This window comes from Pseudophryne corroboree, chromosome 11 (assembly GCF_028390025.1).
Source record: "Pseudophryne corroboree isolate aPseCor3 chromosome 11, aPseCor3.hap2, whole genome shotgun sequence".
Classification (NCBI taxonomy): domain Eukaryota; kingdom Metazoa; phylum Chordata; class Amphibia; order Anura; family Myobatrachidae; genus Pseudophryne; species Pseudophryne corroboree.
Genome location: NC_086454.1, coordinates 30,525,599 through 30,544,690, shown reverse-complemented (window position 1 = coordinate 30,544,690; position 19,092 = coordinate 30,525,599). Strand labels below are relative to the sequence as shown.

The 19,092-nt window shown below is 47.6% G+C and overlaps 1 protein-coding gene across 2 annotated transcripts in view; it reads right to left on the bottom strand.

The window, feature by feature from the left end:
- Positions 1-19,092, bottom strand: part of GALNT18 (polypeptide N-acetylgalactosaminyltransferase 18) — a 374,597-nt gene that overhangs the window by 73,975 nt on the left and 281,530 nt on the right. For both annotated transcript variants that reach the window (XM_063946432.1, XM_063946433.1), the window contains exons 4-6: positions 17,826-18,009; positions 14,768-14,965; positions 11,493-11,607 (exon numbers count right to left, since the gene is read on the bottom strand). In XM_063946432.1, the coding sequence (XP_063802502.1) occupies positions 11,493-11,607; positions 14,768-14,965; positions 17,826-18,009 (497 nt within the window). The remainder of the gene's footprint in view (positions 1-11,492; positions 11,608-14,767; positions 14,966-17,825; positions 18,010-19,092) is intronic.

The following is a 19,092-nucleotide window of genomic DNA, read 5'->3' as shown; positions in this document are numbered from 1 at the left end:
TAACAGGAGGCAGGCAAATATACCTCTAGTGAGGGCAGGTAATAGGAGGCAATCAATTATACCTCCAGTGAGGGCAGGAAAGAGGAGGCAGGCAGTTATACCTCCAGTGAGGGCATGCAGGCAATCATACCTCCAGTGAAGGCAGGTAAGAGGAGGCAGACAAGTATACCTCCAGAGAGGGCAGGTAACAGGAGGCAGGCAATTATACCTCCAGAGAGGGCAGGTAATAAGAGGCAGGCAGTTATACCTCCAGTGAGGGCAGGTAACAGGAGGCGGGTAATTACACCACCAGTCAGGGCAGGTAACAAGAGGCAGGCAATTACATCTCCAGTGAGGGCAGGTAATATGAGGCAGGCAATTACACCTCCAGTGAGGCCACGTAATAGGAGGCAGGCAATTATACCTCCAGAGAGGGCAGGTAACAGGAGGCAGGCAATTACACCTCCAGTGAGGGCAGGAAACCGGAGGCAGGCAATTACACCTCCAGTGAGGGCAGGAAACAGGAGGCAGGTAATTACATCACCAGTGAGGGCAGGTAACAGGAGGCAGGCAGTTACACCTCCAGTGATGCCAGATAACAGGAGGCAGACAATTATACCTCCAGAGAGGGCAGGTAACAGGAGGCAGACAGTTATACCTCCAGTGAGGGCAGGTAACAGGAGGCAGGTAATTATACCTTCAGTGATGCCAGGTAACAGGAGGCAGGCAGTTACACCTCCAGTGAGGGGGAGGTAGCAATAGGCAGACCGTTACACCACCAGTGAGGGCAGGTAACAGGAGGCAGGCAGTTATACCTTCAGTGAGGGCAGGTAACAGGAGGCAGGCAGTTATATCTTCAGTGAGGGCAGGTAACAAGAGGCAGGCAATTATACCTTCAGTGAGGGCAGGTAACAGGAGGCAGGCAAATATACCTCTAGTGAGGGCAGGTAATAGGAGGCAATCAATTATACCTCCAGTGAGGGCAGGTAAGAGGAGGCATGCAATTATACCTCCAGTGAGGGCAGGAAAGAGGAGGCAGGCAGTTATACCTCCAGTGAGGGCATGCAGGCAATCATACCTCCAGTGAAGGCAGTTAAGAGGAGGCAGACAAGTATACCTCCAGAGAGGGCAGGTAACAGGAGGCAGGCAATTATACCTCCAGAGAGGGGAGGTAACAGGAGGCAGGCAGTTATACCTCCAGAGAGGGCAGGTAACAGGAGGCAGGTAATTACACAACCAGTGAGGGCAGGTAACAGGAGGCAGGCAGTTACACCACCAGTGAAGGCAGGTAACAGGAGGAAGGTAATTACACCACCAGTGAGCGGGAGGCAGCAGTAGGCAGACAGTTACACCACAAGTGAGGGCAGGTAACAGGAGGCAGGTAATTACACCACCAGCGAGGGCAGGTAACAGGAGGCAGGCAGTTACACCTCCAGTGAGGGCAGGTAAGAGGAGGCATTCAATTATACCTCCAGTGAGGGCAGGTAACAGGAGGCAGGCAGTTACACCTCCAGTGAGGGCAGGTAACAGGAGGCAGACAATTATACCTCCAGTGAGGGCAGGTAACAAGAGGCAGGCAATTACACCACTAGTGAGGACAGGTAACAGGAGGCACGTAATTACACCACCAGTGAGGGCAGGTAAGAGGAGGCAGGCAGTTATACCTCCAGTGACGGCAGGTAAGAGGAGGCAGGCAGTTATACCTCCAGTGAGGGCAGGTAAGAGGAGGCAGCTATGCCTCCAGTGAGGGCAGGTAACAGGAGGCAGGCAGTTATACCTCCAGTGAGGGCAGGTAAGAGGAGGCAGGCAGTTATACCTCCAGTGAGGGCAGGTAACAGGAGGCAGGCAGTTATACCTCCAGTGAGGGCAGGCAGTTATACCTCCAGTGAGGGCAGGTAAGAGGAGGCAGGCAGTTATACCTCCAGTGAGGGCAGGTAAGAGGAGGCAGGCAGTTATACCTCCAGTGAGGGCAGGTAAGAGGAGGCAGGCAGTTATACCTCCAGTGAGGGCAGGTAAGAGGAGGCAGGCAGTTATACCTCCAGTGAGGGCAGGTAAGAGGAGGCAGGCAGTTATACCTCCAGTGAGGGCAGGTAAGAGGAGGCAGGCAGTTATACCTCCAGTGAGGGCAGGTAAGAGGAGGCAGGCAGTTATACCTCCAGTGAGGGCAGGTAAGAGGAGGCAGGCAGTTATACCTCCAGTGAGGGCAGGTAACAGGAGGCAGATACAGGCTACTCATGTAACTTGCAGTGAAGGAGAGAAAACGCGTCTGCCTTCTGAAGTGTTACTTACAATTGTTCATTTAATAACCAAATATTTTTCTGACCATCGCTTTGCGGCATACTGTATGTGCTGATAACGCTGAATAAATGCTGACTGTATACGGTTACATAGCAGAAATCATCCTGACAACGGTGTATTGTTTCCGATCTGAGGTACATTGTTCCTGCTGTGTTCTGCAGCGTCTAAGCACGGAGCAGATAGGAATAGTCTGCACGCAGTCTGGCATGGAACGGCATCCAGCACAATCCGGCGAGCCATCTGCGGCGTGGGATGGGTGCCATGTTCCCAGATAATACGGCGTGTGGGCACAGCGCAGGTACAGAGAGTGCTTCTAATGTGTTCTGAGGGTAAACATCAATATAAACCACGTCCAAAGGTAGGAGACAGAACGGCAACAGCAGGGTGTGGGGTGAATTGTCAAGTCACAAGAGCTGACACTCTAAGTGCAATTTATTTAGAGCATCAGGCGACATTACATAGTAGTAGCCCATATGTCCTGGTAATGTACAATGATCAGCTAATGTAAAGACATAGGATGCCAGTGAATAAAGATGGAGGAACGCTGTTCCGTATGCGCATCTAACCGCTACCTCCCATCATTAGCAATCAGCCCAAACACCCAATGTGCCTCTGTCAGAGTTCCTGAATCATGGCTGATCCATTGGGAAAGGGTGTGATGGTGGGGCACATATATACTTTATATGCATTTATTTCTCTTCTGCAGCAGGAGAGGCAGAACATTACACTCCAGTGATAAATATGGGAATACAGTATTGTCATATTTCTCAGTTTTCAGAACATGAACATATTGTCACCATTTGTTCTAATGTATTCAGCCTATAGCCTCTCAGTGATGGTTGCCAGGGTCAGAGGATCATAGCAACAGTTGCTCAGTAACAGCCCTTACAAGCGGCCACTTCATTAGGGAAGGGGGTGCGATTTAGAGGGGCCCTCAGAAAAACTCCCCTAAAATTCTGAGTCTCCCAGACAGACATTCTAGAGGGGTGGCAAGTTTGCTACATACATTGATGGGAAACCTGACACACGCCAAGGGCCACAAGGGCGTCCCTTCAACCCTCAAAAGCACCTCATCAATACCCTTCATTTTAAGAAATAAATAGCCTTATATGACCTCACTGTATAACTCATAAAATGCCCTCATATAATCCAATGTAGCCCCCCATGACCTCTCACACACACAACAAGCACTCAGACCTCCCAATATGGACCTCTGACTTACCTCATATCCCCTTTAGACATAACTATACACCACTCACATGCACATCAGTCAGACCTTCCTCAGCTGTCACTCGAAGCTCTGCTATACGGTCTTGCAGCCAGTCGTGTACTAGTGTAATAACTACATGAAACACTGCACCCAGCAAATGCTCTCTGGCTGCTGGGGAACTACAAGTCAAAGCATGGCCTCTAATCTACAGAATCCTATCTAGGTTAGGTCACAAATTACTATTGCCAGAGTAGGAACATTTCCCCCCACTTGTACAGCTCCATCCTGCCTGCAGAGGCATCAGGGGCGCTTCGTCCTCCTGTGGCGTGCTGTGCGGAGGGGATCGCATGGCGCGGGAGCGGCTGCACCAGGCCTATTCTCTGCTATGTTATAGCAGAGGAGGGTACATGGGAAGCCATGGGCTGGGAGAGGCTCGTAGGGCCGCTGGTGGCCTGAGGACCGCCTGGTAACCAGCAGGTCAGAGGCACCATTATTATGACCTTGGATTACGGATCAGATGTTCTCTGGAGATAATCAAATCTAAACGACAGCTTTATTCTGTATCCCAGGGAAATGAGCAGAACCTGATGATAGAATGCAATGAAGCAATGTAGTTAGTAAATGTTGCAAGACGGCGTGTGTAAGTCACCTGAAGGTGAAAATGCAACTTTGTTAACTTTATGTTTTAAACCTCTTTTCTTTAGAGCTTTTAAATGTGAAATGACAATATTGTAAATTATATACATACTGTATCTTTTTTTTTAATATAAATTATATATACAGTATATATTCTGTATATACACATACTACTGTATATATATGGATATATATATATATAATCTCTATATATATATATATATATATATATATCTCTATCTATCTATCTATCTATCTATATATATATATATATATATATATATATATATATATAAAATGTATTTTTCTCAAGGCATTCATTTAGATTTGTCAATGTGTCTCTGTTTCTCTCTGCTACTTACAGAGTAACTTAATTATCCCCGCACTGACCCGTCCCGAATGATATCGCTTTCGCTGATGTCAGAAAACCTTAATTTACTCTGAGCTTGATCAATAAATCAGCTCAGTAGCCGTCTCCATCTATCCTGCCCTCGAAACAACCCTGTAAGCGTTGCATCATTCTACTGTAAAACATTTGCTTTATTTTTCTGAAACTAAAAAAACAAAAAAAAAAAGCAGAAATTAACATATTTTTAATTGCTCCAAATCTGCTCGTGTTCAGCAGTTTTACTAAGTGCAAAATCATTTTCTGCTGCTGAAAACACAACTCTGAACAGACCATAAACCCATGTCACAAAAACAAATGAGTCTGGGCTTATACGGTGTATTGTAAATGTTTGGGCGCCGTACGGCGCTCTCCGGCAATTAGCATTTCTCCCGTCTGTATGGCACGGCTGCAGCTCACACAGAATTACTCGGAATAATATTCGTTAACGTTCGCTAAAAAGGAAAAAAAAACCCCTGATAATATCCCAGGTATAAAGACTTGTCTAAGCTGCGTTCTGCTGGTACACATAGCGGAACAATCTCTGCAAACAGTTTACGCCCGTCTGTGTCACCCAGAACGCCGCCATCATTCTGCTGAATCCTATTTTCCAGTTTTATTGCCCAAGCGTTACACTGAGAGAATGAGCAATTTCATGATGATATAAAATTATAAATGTGGGCAGCCTGGTGTGTTAGACATCTGAATTGGCCGTGTTTACGGCAGATTTACAAGGATATTGGTGAAAGTACTTCATACGTGCCAGCATCAGTCATTGCAGCTGTAATTATGTTTCCAACAATATCTGCCAACCATTCTGTTTCCTGGCACTGCCAGGCTTACTGTACCACTGCCTGTCACAGAAAAATTGGGGGGGGGGGGGGGGGGGGGCAGACATAACTTAGAGGAGGAAGTGAGAGACCTATAGAAGACTCTAATCCTCTACAACACGTAACATTGAAGCCTATATTTATGGCGACGTTTGATGGCTGTGAGCTGGGATATGTGCATGGAGGAGCGGGGGAGTTGATGTGAGGATCCCCCACCCACCGATGCCAGGGGTGACAAAGATTAAATGTGTCCCGTTGGTTAATATATTATTACAGCTTCCACCACACTTCTCCCGCCACATTTACCTCAGGCAGACATCTGACGGGAGCCGGTAACCCCAGCACAACACTGCAGCCGGACGCTCCTAAGAACCTACCCCATACATCAGGGGTTCTCAACATGCGGCACTACACATCCCAGCAGGCCCTGCCACAGTTTTGCTATTAAGGCATGCTGGATTGTGTAGTTCTACAGCAGATGGAGAGATGCATGTTGGATAGCCCTGATATACGATATAATGCACTTACAAGACAGGTCAACAGAAACATAATTGAAGAAATGGCAATTAAAACAAAATACATTATATTAATCTATTACAACGCAGATGTGGACAAGATAATACAGAATTAAGGAGTGCCGCACAGAAAAACAGATACAATGTAGGTGCACACTCTAAGGGGGGCATTCAGACGTGGCCGCTGATGGAGGCAAACTGCACATGCGCCGCGACTTCATGCCAGCTCCGCAACTGCATTACAGCTGTGCGACCCCACACATGGATGCCACCGCAATGTGATTGCTAGCGGTGGGCATTTGCGGGGCAGCAACACGGCATGGGTGTGTGTGTGTGTGTGTAGGGGGGAAGGGGAGTTGGGGCAGGCCAAATGGGGGCGGGACGGGAATGTTTTCAGGGCGATGCGTGATGTCACTCACAGCTGCTCAGATTAAAAAATGGCAGCCGACCACCTGACAGTGTCGAGAGGAGGCCTCACACATGCTGGGCGGCCTTGCCCTGTGCTGGGGGCCCCCCAGCATGTGAGGAGATAGACGCAGGTCTGGCTGCGTATGCAGCGATCTGCGTTCAACTCCGAATAAGGTCCTAAGTACTAAACACTGCTAATCAGAATAATTATAATAAACTCTGCAGAGTAAAATTGAGGTGCTTAGCATAATTTTGGCCAAATATATGGGTCCACTAACCACAACCAGGTAACTTCATCTAGTGAGTTCCTATGCACTACCCCATATCGTGTAACATACACTTGCTGTACAGTGAGCACACAACCTACAAAGCACGGGATGAGTATCAGCTACAATAACCCATTTGCTTCACTACTTTGTGTCTTGTTTCCAGAGCGCAGAATAATTTACACAGTAACTTTGCAGATGGTGGATAGCGAGACAAGTTTGCAGTCCCGGAGAGGAACGCTAGTTACGCACAGAGCATATTTAATAACACTGTGCCATCCAACGTGTGAAGTGTTGTTAACTAGCAATAAATCAGCGGCACGGGCGAGGACTGAACAGGTGTTACCATAAGTAATCCTGTCGCAGTTGGTAGCGCTGCAGAAAGATAAGGACGTCTTGTCATGTGTCGGGCAACCAAGACCGAATTCCCAAACCACAACATATGTGCGGATAAAGGATGACAGCTGCTTACAGAGTCGTTAGGAGGAGAAGGAAGGCGGCACATCGCCTCTCACCGCTGGATTTCCATTCTCTGTGATAACTCCTGTGAGGACAATGCAGAGCAATGCAGAGCATACAGGGAAATCAGGCTTTGTGTTCAGCACTGGGATCTAGATCAGCGCTGATACTCGGAGGTGCTGTGAGGCAACTGCGCATATCCTGATTAATAATACCAGCGGGGGCCGTAGACAGAATGCGCCCCCTTCCTCCCACCATGCTGCCAAGACACGAAAAAGTGTTCGAGTAATCCGGACCCCTCAATGCCCTATGGGCTCCAATGTGTAGATAGACAGTGTTGACCCCATATGGTTGAATGTAATTGGTCAACATGGTCAAAAGGTCAACATAACAATGGTCGACACACAAATGGTTGACACACTTTTTTTTGTAATTTTTTTTACTTTTGCTTCATTTACCATCCACATGGACTGCGATTGGCAATAGTAACCTTGCCTGAAGCGCGGCAGGGGGTCTACGTTTGCACTAATTGTGGTCACAGACTGTGAAATGGACAAATTTTGGCCCAAAAACGAGTGTCGACCCTTTTTGTGTTGACAATTTCCATGTTGTACCTGTCGATCTTTTGCGTGTCGACCATATGGGGTCAACCTATTGACTGTCTATCTAATTCATGTAGATCTATTATACCACCACTGGCCTCCAGGTAGTAGACCAGGTTACATAGCGGATGATACGGTTCTGGCGCACTTTCATATCTTATAGAGTAATGATGCCATATGCCGACCCCTGGCGTTTACAGGCTTGTGCTGTGATAACCACGGCCTCTCTATTTCAGTATGGTGAGGTACTGTATGGTCTATATAACTAGGCCTTTGACTCGCTGGTTGCCCAAAACAATTGTACTCCATCGTCACCCATCTGTATCTGGTAACAGAAATAATCCTATAATACACATATTCTCTTTACAATAAATTGGGCGTCAGCACTTAATAATGTGGCCGCACCAAGGCTGAGCCTGGTCACTTAACCCCGTGGGTATCAGGCTTGCTTCATTTTGGTCAGGAACATGGTGGCCAAATCAGATGAGAACGGGCCATTCATTTCTCAGGCCCACTTCCATGTAGCAGAGCGGCTGGGAGCTCACTACACTCAGGACAATTCTGAACGGTACCAGTCCGGGTGCAGATCTCTGCTAGACTAGAGGGTACAATTCTGCACAGCCGGGACGGTAAATGTAAAATGAGCAGAGAGATTTAGAGTTGGTGGGCGCAGGAGGGGTGCACAGTGTCAAAATCTACTGCGTAATTGAGGGCTGCATCCAATGCAGCCCGGGTTTAATAAATAGAGATTGTATTAGCCGCCCTTGTGTCATAACCATGCAACCTTTTGCTGGTTCTTCTCCTAAGTCTAAATGAGGCCCAATAGGTCTCCTGTGCTTTCCGTCACTGCTCTACAGCATGATGCCATGGCTGGAGGGGGGAGCCTGTCTATCAGAGCACTGTGTATACCTATGAAGTCATACACCGGGACCAATGATGTCACAGTTACTGGAACGTCTGCAGAATCCTCATATGGGGGAGGAGCTAGGACTGCACACACTAATTTTAAACATAATGAAAGGTGCTACCATGCTGAGACTTGTAGTTCCACATAAAAAGAGAAAGTGCAGGCGCACACTCTAAGTACTAAACACTGATAATCAGAATAATTATAATAAACCCTGTAATACAGCACAGAGTGAAGTTAGCATAATTTTGGCCAAAAATATAGGCTCACCAGCAGCGACCAGGTGACCTCATCTGGAGGGCCACTAACATTCCTAAGGTTCAAGTCCAGCACGGGACCCCCCAGGTCAGCACAAGCCAACCTTCCCAGGGCATAACACTGGTGAGATGTTTAAAGTGTTAAAAGGTGTTACATTAGTAAGAAGAAGCAGCAGCAGCTATGTGATCAGAGCGTTACATACGTGAGAGTAGGGAAGCCAATCTCGGCCATTTTTTCAATCCTAGTTATCCTGGCTTTTAACTATGTGGTCGACCCCTCGTCCCGCACAAATAACTCACCATATACAGGGAGCGGGTGGGTGGGGGAACATCCTCTGCTCTCTCCAGGCAGCTCCCAGAGGCGTGTGATGGCGCAGCGTGACCTCTCACGCTGCGCTGGGGAGCCGGAAGAAGGAAGCCGGGCAGTGTCTGAGCGTCCTGTGGACGCTCAACGCTGATCCCTCAATCCCCGGGATTGGAGCTTTCAATCCCGGGATTGAATCCCGGCCGTTTTTTGGCCCTAAATCCCGAGATCACGCCGATCCCGATCTCGGGATTGGCCACCATAGGTGAGAGGCACGGTCATAATTAGGGTGTTAAAAAGTGTTATATTGGTAAAAAAAACAATGAAGGCGCTAAAAATATTGCTAGATTAATCCTCATTCTGACCTGTATGAGATTCTCTTGGGTCACTGTCCTAATAATGAGCTAGAACAAGATAGTCAGATGTCTAGATGCAGTGATGAGGAAACAGACCTGCAATGGGTAACACTGAACAGCGCACTTTCCCTACAGGGTACCTGTAAAATATAGATGTTGGGGTCTAGCTGCTCCTTACAAATGCTCTTGAGAATTCTTGCGCTTTGAATGTAACTATGATTATAAAATGTATTTCTTAGCACGCGTCTCACTTTGCCGACTACAAGCCCTGATTTACATGACAGCAGATCCCGCAATAACAGCGGCCGTATCTAGTAATTAGCAAGATAACAGTGATGAAAGCACAGAGGCGGCACAAGGGCCCTGCATTGTACACACCATGCTCTCCGGGACTTTATCTGATCTGTACAATCTTCATATTGTGCATTATCAGCACTTAACATACACCAGCGCCGCGATCATACACACATGGCGCCAATCTAGGACAACCGTGCTGTAACTTCCAGATTATAAAAGACATAAGAACTTTATGCTGAGCTCAGACAGAGCTTGAAAAATCATTTAAAAAGCTTTTGACAAATGGAAACTGACATTCAATATAAGACTTGTAAAATAATTTATATCTACGGTCCACCTCTCTTTCCATTTTACCACCAAGCTCTGCCCCGTCCCTTATACTGTAAGCGGTCACCAGCAGGGCCCTCAATCCTCCCGGATCTCATTATGCAGTTCCCCCATCTCCAGGGTGCCCCTCCTCACTGATGTGCAGTCAGTGACAGTGGCGCACGCATGGGGGGTTTCTGAGCACCCAGAAACAAAAGAAAAGAAAATGTATTATTATTATTTTTTTTTGCTGCATTTTGCGAGCCGAGTATTATTAATGGCTGTCTAGCGTCTTCTGCAGCCTGCTGTCTTCCCGGTGGCACTTGTAAGTGCTTAATAAAAGTTTTCTTTATTTTAATTATAGTACATATATATCCATGTGCATACATATATACACACAGACACACTAGTTTTACGGACCCAGCATATACTGGGTCACCTCAGTCCACACCCCCGTGCTTGGCTCCACCCAGTTCTGGAAACCCCCCCCATGCAAATCCTGCGTTTGCCGCTGAGTGACTCCGATACTTTCCGTCTACCCTTCCCATCACTGTATTGTTTACTTCACGGTTTGGTTTTTGTCCCTGTAATGTCTCTTCCCTTTTTATATTTTACGCTGTATTGTGCACATTCACTATCTGTTTAGTCATGATCTGTCGCCAGCCCGCACCAAGAAAACTGTATGGGGTGAGAGTATTAGTCTGGCTTGCGACTTACAAGATACAGAGACATCATTATCTTGCACAGGCTTTCAGAGCAAATCAGCGTTTCAGCCAATCAGACAACAGCTTTCATCTGACTAGTGCAAATAATACAATGTACAACTGGCTACCAATGGGGGGGTCTATTTATTAAAGGGAGAAAACCCATTTCCCCAACAGAAACGCCTTACATGGCTTCTCCCTATCTATCAGAAGGCAGCCGCTGGCGGCACGGAGTATCACTGAGTTTCCTCTTTCCAACATATTCCCTACGCAGGCAGAGCAGAGTAACGAGTACTGGGTAGTGTTCATTCCAGCACCCTGCACTTGTCACAACCCATGCAGTTCCTTTTTCCTGCCTGGGGTGTCGCCTTCTGCTCTGGTGCTTCTAGCACACTCTGGTCTATATCTCAGCTCTGAGATACAGACCAGAGTGTGCTAGAAGCACCAGAGCAGAAGAGACCCCCCAGACAGGAAAGAGGAAGAGGATGGGTGGTGACAGGTGCAGGGTACTAGAATGGACACTACTGCGTGGCACAGACACTCGTCCTCTTTCCCTGACGACATCTCAGGTGGCGTCCTATCAGTAAATTGTGGCAATAATAGACTTTGTACCCCGGAGGTATATCACCGGCAATCCATACATATCCCAGTTACACAACACTGTAGTACCTCATGTCTATCAGGTGGCACGTTATCCCGGGAAAGGACTACATATTATATGTGCAGTGATGTTACAATTCACTTACTACAACTCCCAGCATTCATATATTTACCCGAACTCCAAGCTCCACGTTCTCACCGCCGTAAACCTCCATGCCTTCATCCAGCAGGCCGATCTCTTCAAAGTACAGTCTGTCTACGATGAAACAGCCAATCAGTGCGGGGCTTCTAAAGCAAACAAAACAGTGAGTTGTTAACAAGTGGTTGGCTACAATAATGAAATAAAACACATTGCGGGGTGCAGCGCCAATACACCCACGCCTCACATCGCCCCATTTCCATCTCACCTGTTACTGAGGCGGGCATGTGTTACTAGGCGCACTCCCACGCGATGCTGCCATATTTACCAACTTCCGGAATGCAAAGATGGCGGGAGCCCACTGTAGCCTATGGGCTACACATGGCAGGCGTAGCCGTCGGAGGGCCCCGGCAATGGTCGCGATGCATGTGCGGCCAGCGGAACCGCACACATGCGCAATATTCCTGGCGGCACTCACAGCACGTCGCAGGGACGGGCTCACCTGTCCCTGCAGGTGCAAAAGCATACATAGTGCCGGTAAAACTGAATCCTGCAACGCGATCTTGGGTGCCCGGAACGCATTGGAAATACAATTTTTGATAAATGACCCCTTAGTCTGAGCTAGACAAGCTGGGAGAGACAAGAGCAGAATACCATGGAGAGGGCTTACACAGAATGTCACTGGCAGCTTCTTTGTTTTGAACCCGAGGACTTATATCTTGGGGTTCAGCCTTAAGAATGTATGCATTACTGACCACTACACCATCACTCCTTTCATTCCCTATCATGGCCTCTCTGCGCGGAGGTCATTCCCTGCCATGGCTATCTGCGTAGAGGTCATTCCCTGTCATGGCCTATCTGCGTGAAGGTCATCCCTGCCATGGCCTATCTACATGGAGGTCATTACCTCTCATGGCCTATCTACATGGAGGTCATTACCTCTCATGGCCTATCTACATGGAGGTCATTACCTCTCATGGCCTATCTACATGGAGGTCATTACCTCTCATGGCCTATCTGCATGGAGGTCATTACCTCTCATGGCCTATCTGCATGGAGATCATTACCTGTCATGACCTATCTGTGTGAAGGTCATTCCCTGTCATGGCCTATCGGTGTGGAGGTCATACCCTGTCATTGCCTATCGGCGTGGAGGCCATTCCTTGTCACGGCCTATCTGCATGGAGGTCATTGCCTGTCATGGCCTATCTGCGTTGAGGTAATTCCCTGTCATGGGTATGCGGTCAAGATCCCGCCGGACGGAATCCCGGCGGTCGGAATACCGACACCGGGATCCCGACCGGCACAATCCCGACATATTCTCCCTCTGTGGGTGTCCACGTGGCGAGCCCGCAAGGGGCTGCGTTGCGCTAGTCCCCCTGTCGGGATTGTGCCGGTCGGGATCCCGGTGTCGGTATTCCGACCCCCGGGATTCAGTCCGCCGGTAATACGTACTGATCCCATAGCATGGCCTATCTGCGTGGAGGCCATTCCTTTTTATGGCCTATCTGCGTGGAGGTCATTCCCTTCATGGTCTATCTGCATGGAGATCATTTCTTGTCATGGCCTAACTGCGTGAAGGTCATTCCCTTTCATGGCCTATAGGTGTGGAGGTCATACCCTGTCATTGCCTATCGACGTGGAGGTCATTCCCTGTCACGGCCTATCTGTGTTGAGGTAATTCCCTGTCATGGCCTATCTGCGTGGAGGTCATTCCCTGTCATGGCCTATCTGTGTTGAGGTAATTCCCTGTCATGGCCTATCTGGTGTAGGTCATTCCCTGTCATGGCCTATCTGCATGGAGCTCATTCCCTTTATTGCCTATCTGCGTGGAGGTCATTCCCTGTCATGGCCTATCTGCGTGGAGGTCATTCCCTGTCATGGCCTATCTGTGTGGAGGTCATTGCTTTGCTTGTCATGGCCTATCTGCGTGGAGGTCATTGCCTGTCATGGCCTATCTGCGTGGAGGTCATTGCCTGTCATGGCCTATCTGCGTGGAGGTCATTGCCTGTCATGGCCTATCTGCGTGAAGGTCATTCCCTGTCATGGCCTATCTGTGTGGAGGTCATTGCTTTGCTTGTCATGGCCTATCTGCGTGGAGGTCATTGCCTGTCATGGCCTATCTGCGTGGAGGTCATTGCCTGTCTGCGTGGGAGGTCCTTCACTGTCATGGCCTATCTGCGTGGAGGTCATTCCCTGTCATGGCCTATCTGCGTGGAGGTCATTCCCTGCCATGGCCTATCTGCGTGGAGGTCATTCCCTGCCATGGCCTATCTGCGTGGAGGTAATTCCCTGTCATGGCCTATCTGCGTGGAGGTCATACCCTGTCATTGCCTATCTGTGTGGAGGTCATTCCCTGCCATGGCCTATCTGCGTGGAGGTCATTGCCTGTCATGGCCTATCTGCGTGGAGGTCATTCCCTGTCATGGCCTATCTGTGTGGAGGTCATTGCTTTGCTTGTCATGGCCTATCTGCGTGGAGGTCATTGCCTGTCATGGCCTATCTGCGTGGAGGTCATTGCCTGTCATGGCCTGTCTGCGTGGGAGGTCCTTCACTGTCATGGCCTATCTGCGTGGAGGTCATTCCCTGTCATGGCCTATCTGCGTGGAGGTCATTCCCTGCCATGGCCTATCTGCGTGGAGGTTATTCCCTGTCATGGCCTATCTGCGTGGAGGTAATTCCCTGTCATGGCCTATCTGCGTGGAGGTCATATCCTGTCATTTCCTATCTGTGTGGAGGTCATTCCCTGCCATGGCCTATCTGTGTGGAGGTCATTGACTGTCATAGCCTGCGTGGAGTTTGTAAATTCTCCGATACTTGGTTTCCCTTGTGCGTTCCAGTTTTTTCCCACAATACAAAAACATATTGATAGGTTAATTGGCTACTGACAAACATTACCCCTAGTGTACACAGATGTGTCCATATACACCTTTGGTCAAATTGCGCCAAACGCCACAGACTTTACATTTGGTGCAGCTGAACCGCAATTTTGTTTAACTATGCATCTTATTTCCTTCACTACTGCTACAAAATGACAACGCTCAGGTACCCAGACTACTGGTGCTGGTATTTCCTGTACTTCTGTAAGAATCGCTACCCATGGTGCAGCATCTAAGTTGCGACATATGGTGCAAAAACGCTAGGACACATTAGTATGTGCATGAGGTTGGAAATATAGAGTGCAAGCTCCACTGGTGCTGGGATTGATGTGAATGGCCAAATATTCTCTGTACAGCACTGCGGTATAGGTGTGTGCTATATATAACTGGTAATAATTATGATTATGCATATGAGAGATGTCTCCTGTACCTGATGGGCGCGGTGGCATTTTCCATCTTCCACCAGGACTTTGGAGGGTTCAGATATCGACACCACAATTCCCAATCAAACCCCTGAGCGGACAGAGGGTACTCTTCAATCTCAAAGGTATCGTACTTGATGTTGTCAAAGGACGGAGATATGATGACTTTCCGATTCTGCTGGATCCGGCTCAGCACCGGTTCCGCCCTACGGAGAAAGGAATCATCATCCCAAAGGTTACAAGAAAACGGACGATGTAAGGTCCGACCACATTCCTCCCTCCATGTTCTGCTGATTCAGTACAAGGAAACATAGAGACGAACGATCAGCATTTCCCATGGCATGATGAATACACACTGTGCACACTTCTCTATACTATAGACACTATATAGTGATTCAAACTCTCTGGAAACAAATTCAATTAACACTCAGACCCCCTCTCCCCAATGGCCAGGGGAGCTCACTGACAGGACAGCCAACCATAATACCAGGCCTCGTTTATGCGTGGCCACAGTGGGACTGCCATAGACACTGCTGGCAGTCCACAGGCCTGGAACCGTGCCCCCACCTCTCCATACCTGTGCCCCTCCCTGAGCCATGCCAGTAAGGGAGCGCCATCACGTCGGCCAACTGTCTCAATCTATGCGAGACACGACTCCCTTCCACAACAGCTGAGTGATTCCCATGGATCAGGGCATACTGGCGCTGGGTGTTGGCAGATTCGGGGCTGGGAATAGTTTTCCCAATTTGGCAAGTGTAAATGTAAGGCGGTATAGCAACCATATAATGGATGAGCAAATGTGTCTGCTCGGAGTAGAACTGCTGTATTATCCCTTTCATAAGGAAGACATATGAACTATACAGGTTCTGTGGCTGAATGGCTTTAAGTCAACATTTTACCTGGTTTTAATCAGCCCCAGAACTTGTGTAATTCGTGTGTGTCCTATGGGAGCCGCCCTGACCATGGCAGCCATACAGCACTCAGGTGGCAATTCAGACCTGATGGCAGCAGCAACATTGTTCTCTAATGGGCAAAACCATGTGCACTGCAGGTGGGGCAGATATAACATGTGCAGAGAGAGTTAGATTTGGGTGGGTTATATTGTTTCTGTGCAGGGTAAATACTGGCTGCTTTATTTTTACATTGCATTTTAGATTTCAGTTTGAACACACCCCAGCCAGATCTAACTCTCTGCACATGTTACATCTGCCCCCCCCTGCAGTGCACATGGTTTTGCTCATTAGCTAACAAATTTGCTGCTGTGATCAGATCTGAATTAGGTCCTCAGTGCAATAACACATCTATACAGTACCCCATCCCACACAACATAGTAACTCATAATCTTTCAGTACCAACGTGGATTTCTGTTAACAGACTTTACACTTGGAATATTAACTTAGGGATGGCCATCGACCATCGATGATTCCTACTTTTGCCATCTATGGGGGAGACTGTGGGTCTTTCCCTAAAACAAATATTCAGCCATTTTTCAGAATTGTTATTTACAAGTAAGGGCTTTTCGGGCTCCTCCATGCACAAAATCACAAACAGGAATTATCGTCGGAGACGAAAACAGACACAACGTTCCCGGTGCCGTGTATACTGTGTTATTCCATTGGTCGCTGGCTCCTGCACTAATCCAACATTGGGATTTCCATTGCATAAGATTACCGCATATTACTGAACACCGAAGTGTTATATCAGTGCATGATTCTCTACGTGTCATTCCTTCACATATTATATGTTTTGATGACGACTTCAAAGCTTTCATGTTGAAGTTTTCACGCTGTAAATGGGTTTATAAAAGATTAAACAGGACAGCGATTAGTAGGAATATTTAATTTTAACTTCAACCAATTAATCCTACAAAATATGCGTGTAGAGGAATAATTCAAAGCGAGCGGGTTCCGCTCCTGGCAGGGTATACTGTCACATTAGTACAAATATGACGGTTTCGTCAGTTCAGTTGCAAAATGGTTTCGATCTGAGAGCTGGAATAAACACTTACTAGAAATGATTAATGACTAAATTACTAGAAAATGCTTATTCCATGGCGATTACAGCCCAGCTAACTATACACACGTAGTGGACATAAACTATATACATCCTTAATAAGGTATGTACTGTAATAGAGTGCTGGGCCGCCACATGCGGAAAGTACAGCCTGCGTGCACCATGACACCATGTCTACGAATAATCACTTTTACATAAGTCACTGATCTGACGCCTGGCGATGGTGGGGCAAATCACTTCTTAGGTTTGGTTTCACTCCCGATAGAGTAATAATGCGTATATGCATCCTTCATGGTACTTGTGATTTCTCTCTTACACTTACATACTGTATCTACGTACATATCATATCTACGTACATATCATAGGTGACAGACAGATGAGACAACCGGTCTGCTTTGTCAGTATGGCACCAGCAGAAACTAACACGGGCAACCCAGTAAAATCAGGGTATCCGTTCACATGGTCGACCATGTTATGGTCGACAGTCATTAGGTCGACCACTATTGGTCGACATTGACATGGTCGACATGGACACATGGTCGACACGTGAAAATGGTCGACACGTGAAAGGTCGACACGTGAAAAGGTCGACATGATTTTTTAAACTTTTTTTTCTTTTGGGGAACTTTTCCATACTTTACGATCCACATGGACTACGATTGGAATGGTAAAGTGTGCCGAGCGAAGCGGTAGCGGAGCGAAGGCACCATGCCCGAAGCATGGCGAGCGAAGCGAGCCATGCGAGGGGACGCGGTGCACTAATTGGGGTTCCCAGTCACTTTACGCAAAAAACTACACCAAAAAAGTTAAAAAACTCATGTCGACCTTTTCATATGTCGACCTTTCATGTGTCGTCCATTTTCATGTGTCGACCATGTCAATGTCGACCAATAGTGGTCGACCTAATGACTGTCGACCATAACATGGTCGACCATTCATACCGGAACCTAAAATCAGTGTCCTCTGCTCTAATCCGCATCTTCCCTTGGAATGGTTCCACACAAATCACCACACGTGTGACACACACATAACACGCCACATTCTGATACTCACCACCCCACATTAAACTCAACATGAGCATCGAAAAGAGCCACCACCGGTGCGCTGGCCGCTCTCCAGCCACTGACTCTGGAGCGAATGAGCCCCTCTTGTTTGCTGTGCCGGACCACCTTTATGAACTGGGGTTTGCGTTTATTAACCTCGTCCACGTACAGCGTCAGCTTCTCCTTCAGTTCCTCTGCAAAAAACAGCCCAAAACAAAGACGGTTATTTTGTAAGCTTATTACCCGGTACACTGACATCTATAATTACCTTCCCACTCAACATATGCCGCAATAAACGTTACTGAGTCATCTCTGTGGGTTTATAACAAGCTTAAAAATAAGTTGATTTTACCTCAGAAAAGGTCATGAGAAATGTCCAAAAACATACTTCATCTTGTACACCTGAACACTGATGGGCTCATTCACTAAGCACTGGCTGGTAAAAGCGCCCACTACCCGGCGTGTTTGAGCCCGAAATGTAAAAGGGCAATGACATTTACTGGTATTATTATTATGGTCGCTTAGTAAATAAAGCCCACAAAGTACAGCACAGTCACTTCCGTCCTGCAGAGCACTATACAGGCCGAGGATATCACACACAACGCACGTCTGAGAGATCTCAGTGCCACGGCTCCCGTCAGCTTCAGTTATACGTAACAAAAAGCCATTTTATTCTGTTGATGAAACACATTATGACAGATAGCCAATGGTTTATACAATATTTAATGGGCTGTTGATGTAAAATGTCAAAGATGATTATTCAAGGAAATAATGGGGCGTAATGCTAATCCTGAGAAGACTAATGCAGACGTACTGGACCTTGTAATGATCTGAGAGCTACTGTAGATGAGATTATTAGGGTGCCATTTTCTCCTCATACACTGCATATGTGACATCAGTGCGGGCAGAGGGAGAGTGGGGAGGTGGCACTTTGTGGTGATAATCTGCAGCACTGGTCAGAGCGCATATGTCCCAGGTGGCGATTTGTGGCAACAAGCTGCAGCACTGGTCAGATTGCGTACCGCCCATTGGGGCATATGAATTAAGCCTGGAGATGTGATAAAAGCAGTGATAAGTGCAAGGTGATAACGCACTAGCCAATCAGCTCCAATATGTAAATGGACAGTTAGGAGCTGATTGGCTGGTGCGTTATCACCTTCCACTTATCACTGCTTTATCACTTCTCCAGGCTTAATACATCTGCCTCATTGTTCCCACTTTATAATGGAGAGACCACTAAGTTCAGCGGCGGTAAAACAGGCCTGGGAAAGGGCAGG